The sequence below is a fragment of the Hylaeus anthracinus genome, unplaced genomic scaffold (assembly GCF_026225885.1).
Source record: "Hylaeus anthracinus isolate JK02 unplaced genomic scaffold, UHH_iyHylAnth1.0_haploid 16987, whole genome shotgun sequence".
Taxonomy (NCBI): Eukaryota; Metazoa; Arthropoda; class Insecta; order Hymenoptera; family Colletidae; genus Hylaeus; species Hylaeus anthracinus.
Window position 1 is genome coordinate 1 of NW_026534710.1, and position 4,156 is coordinate 4,156.

Below are 4,156 nucleotides of genomic sequence, written 5' to 3' on the forward strand. Positions count from 1 at the left end.
ATGATTTGTTATCTGTATCTCAAAATTATTTACTTGAATTACGATTATTTTGAATAAAGTTTTTCTTTTAGATAGCAGTAGTCTTTAAAAACTTGATGCAGAGACTTGGCTTTGAAAAGTTTTATGTTCAAGGAGGAGATTGGGGATCTGTTGTTGTTTCTAATATAGCTATCCTTTTCCCAGAAAAGTTAGTAAAACTGTATAGAGAATATGACGAAAATGTGGATTTCTATTTATCTTATTTTTAGGGTGATTGGTATGCACAACAACATGTGCACTTCGCTTGGACCACGCGATTTGTTTTGGTACATAGTTGGTTCTTATTTACCGTGGCTAGTAATTGAGAATGAGCAAGACAAAGAATTTTATCCCGTTAGTAAATTTCTAGGATTTCTAGTTCAGGAAAGTGGATATTTTCATATACAAGCTACAAAGCCAGACACAGTGGGTAAGGCTTCCTGTTGTAAATTACCAAAATAAAGTAGTACGTGTTACATGGTACCAGAAATGACTTGCAACAAAATATAAAACTTGTGTATCAGGAGTTGGACTCTCAAGTTCGCCAGATGGTCTAGCAGCATACATTTTAGAAAAATTCAGCACAGGAACAAATTCAGCATATAGAGAACGAGATGACGGTGGTCTACTAGAAAAATTTACATTAGACGAACTCCTAGACAACATAATGGTGTATTGGGTAACCAATAGCATGACCACAAGCATGCGTCTCTATGCTGAAAATTTCTCTTCGTCTTACAGAGCTTTAAAAATTGATCGGTAGGTTTATAGTCATGTACTAAACATTTCAGATGTATTGTACATTAACAAATAGTATCCTAATTATTATACTTTGTTTCAGAATGCCTATAAGGGTACCTACAGCTTGTGCAGTTTTTCCTCACGAATTACTATCTGTACCCAAATTTCTACTTAAACAAAGATATCCTAATGTGATTCAGTATAACTATTCACCACGCGGAGGACACTTTGCAGCTCTCGAAGAGCCTCGACTTTTAGCCGATGATGTGTTCAATTTTGTAAAAAAGACAGAAGAAATGAATAATGATAACAAAGTAAATAAGTAAATTAATAGAAGATCTGGCATAATTGTTAATATATTTTTTTGTAAAAATAGTGTTATGTTTCATAATAAATATGAAAGAATATTTAGATCATTTATAACATGATTAATTTCCGCCAACATTTTCTGACATTTCCTACTTCTGGTACGCGATTCGTTGTTACGTTAAGGTATTTAAAATAATTGTATAGTACTTAAAGGAAATATTTTTAGTGAAATCTCTCTTTACGAATTCCTATTTTATGAAATTGGAACGAATTAATTCTTAAAGGCGGGAATTACTTGCATATACCATAGTTACACTGATAGTCATAAAACAGTTTTGCGAATAACCACTAGATGGTGTTCGATGTCAAATTCCCTCACTTTTTGCATTACCTGAATTGCTCTCGACTCCCGACCAACTATACTATATACGTATATATGATTTTCTTGCTGTTCTTCTACAAACTCTGATAAGATTTCTGCACATTTGCGAGGCGCCTGTTGGAGAGTTAACATACCCAGTCAGTCGATACTTGGTGCAACATGTTAAAACTTGCAGGAGTTCTTGCATTATTTACCATTGGAATATCCGTATATTTGAGGTGAGCTCTGTAATAATTAATTGTAAATCGAAAATGACTGATTTTAAAAACACGTGCACGATTGACGAGAACATATGCAAATAAAGATTATCTTCTAGTTACTCGACTAAATCAATTTTCAATAGTGGAATGCTTCAAGTGCTGTTTTTCTCACGAGTTTTTGCAGATCGTTTAATGATTTTGTGATGCAAAATCAACAATTTTTTGATGCACGAAGTTCATGAGTTTCGATTATACCTCATTTGTAAATGTTATTCTTCTACAAATTTACTTATGAAAGTAAGATTAAGAAATATATAATAGAGTATCGCAAAGCATGTTTGTCATAAACATTTCACGCTAGAATTTCAGTTTGTACAATTCCAATACTTGTCAAAATGCAGAACTTTTAAACTTTATTTGTTCTCAATACGTAACGTGCATTGTAATGTCTGTTCTTTATCGTAATTTGTACCACTTTGTTCGTATCGATAATTAAACGAACTTGAAAAAATAAATATTGGTTGCTCTTAATACGTGTATAAATTAGAACAAACAAAACAAACTCGCTGTCCCGCGGCGAGCTATTAAAAATAAATCAAACAACGTGGATTCACCATACGATTCTTCTATCACGATGGAAATATGTAATTATGATATGATCAAGGGAAGTATCAATCATCTTCGCAAGAGAACGATACAAAGGATCATAATGTAATTAGGGATTCGAGACCTAAATAAGCTATGAAAATATATACATAGAGAAGTGAATTACGTTTCGAGTGTCATCCTACGTCAACAATCAAACGCAATACGAATAGTACGAGTTTAGAGAGAGTTACCAATGGTTATATATTATCGATCGAAATTACAGAAAAGTTCTTGGGATATATATGTAGTGGTATAATAGTTGAAGAAATCCTTGTGTCAGCGAATGCCTACAATCATCGTTATCGACTAATACCAACGAAAATTGAAAACTTACTCTTATTCATTAATCGTTACGACCGCTTTAATGCACACTTCGATTTACATGTAAATTTAGTTTGTCAGAATATCATTCAAATTGTTGACCCGTTCCCCCAAGCTCGGGTATCTCGGGTCCCGAGGTTCCGAGGGTCGGAATTGCTGAACACGTACCATAGTACAATCAAATCACTGAACTATACTAATGCCACTATATTAGTATAGTTCAATGAATGAAACATAACTACAGCCCTGTACAGCACTTGATGGCCGTCTCGCTTCTGTAAGCGATATAAACAATTCAAAGCCGACTGTACTTGAAACAAAGGACGCATCGTATCAGAACGATTCAACAAGAAATAAAGATAAATAAACACTACGCAATTATCATATCTGAGAGTGTAGTTTTCCATACAAACGAATCAAAAATTAATAAAATGGTTATCGTGATTTCTAATTTGAATGGAATTAAAGTAAACTTCTAAAAAAACGAAACTACCGATTAACTATATACTTTCGTGAGGGCAAATCTATTTATCGTTATAATTACGTACTATGATATAGCTAGATTTTGTCTTAAGTATCCAGATTTTTGCAAATAGAAAGTAATACATTCGATGTTACAACAACCAACTTTTTAAAAGGATTTCATGGTTGCTTGTATTATGACAAAGCACTTTTGTATGTATGATGTAATTACCACGCCGATAAATTATTTTCGTCGATAATGACTAGGAGATACTTAGATAACCAAATGGCACAAAATTATTATTTAATATAAATATAATTCTTCGTTCACCCTATCTACTTTTTAGTTATGGCTTACGCAACACGCTTAATTGTCAGGATAAACAAATTTCACGATAGACTCGGTTGAAGAAGATTATGAGAGTTATTTTTTATTCTTTAAGATGTTTAATCATATCACGTAACAGTTTTATTCACAATATTGCACCTTTTCTTTGCAACCATTTCAAAACGGTCTTCGCGATTGCTTAATTCGATTCAATGCGTTAATTCGCTGATTTAATTGCAATTGTATGCAATAGATACAATGATATTTGGACTTTTAAAAATAATATTAAACATCATCTGAATCACAAATTTGCTCGTGGAAACTTTAATTTAAATTTTATGCCTTCCATACCATCCTTGATGTTAATTTAACAGTATTTTTCGTTTAGTTCTCCAGATGAAATAAAAGTACCAACTTTGCCAGAGACCAACTGGGGATTGAGGAAGGATGGAAAAGAGTCTACTGAGATAAGGCCTTTCAAAATTGATGTTCCAGAATCAGTGAGTAATAAAATAAATAATGAATAAAACTGATATCTTTTAGGCCAAATTTTTAAGCTTGTTTAACTTTCTGCAAAGGTCATAGTGGACTTGAAGTATCGTCTTTCACACAGAAGAACTTATACAAATCCATTGGAAGATGTCGCATGGACGTATGGTATTTCCACCAAGTACCTCAATACAATACTTGATTACTGGAAAGATAAATACAATTGGACTGAGAGACAAGCTTTGTTGAACAAATATC

The 4,156-nt window shown here is 32.8% G+C and overlaps 1 protein-coding gene across 1 annotated transcript; it reads left to right on the top strand.

Moving 5' to 3' along the window:
- Window positions 1-39: 39 nt before the first annotated feature.
- On the top strand, window positions 40-1,170 carry LOC128892761 (juvenile hormone epoxide hydrolase 2-like). Its single transcript, XM_054153301.1, has 4 exons — window positions 40-187; window positions 249-448; window positions 543-777; window positions 860-1,170. Exons 1-4 carry the CDS (start codon window positions 96-98, stop codon window positions 1,083-1,085), a joined length of 753 nt encoding a protein of 250 aa, XP_054009276.1. The 5' UTR covers window positions 40-95; the 3' UTR covers window positions 1,086-1,170.
- The last annotated feature ends 2,986 nt before the right edge of the window (window positions 1,171-4,156 follow it).

Excerpts from the sequence above, each read along its gene's own strand:
- LOC128892761 (XM_054153301.1), top strand. The coding sequence starts at position 96 with ATGCAGAGACTTGGCTTTGAAAAGTTTTATGTTCAAGGAGGAGATTGG. Across the intron at positions 188-248 it reads GCTATCCTTTTCCCAGAAAA|GGTGATTGGTATGCACAACA; the intron begins GTTAGTAAAACT and ends TCTTATTTTTAG. Across the intron at positions 449-542 it reads TACAAAGCCAGACACAGTGG|GAGTTGGACTCTCAAGTTCG; the intron begins GTAAGGCTTCCT and ends CTTGTGTATCAG.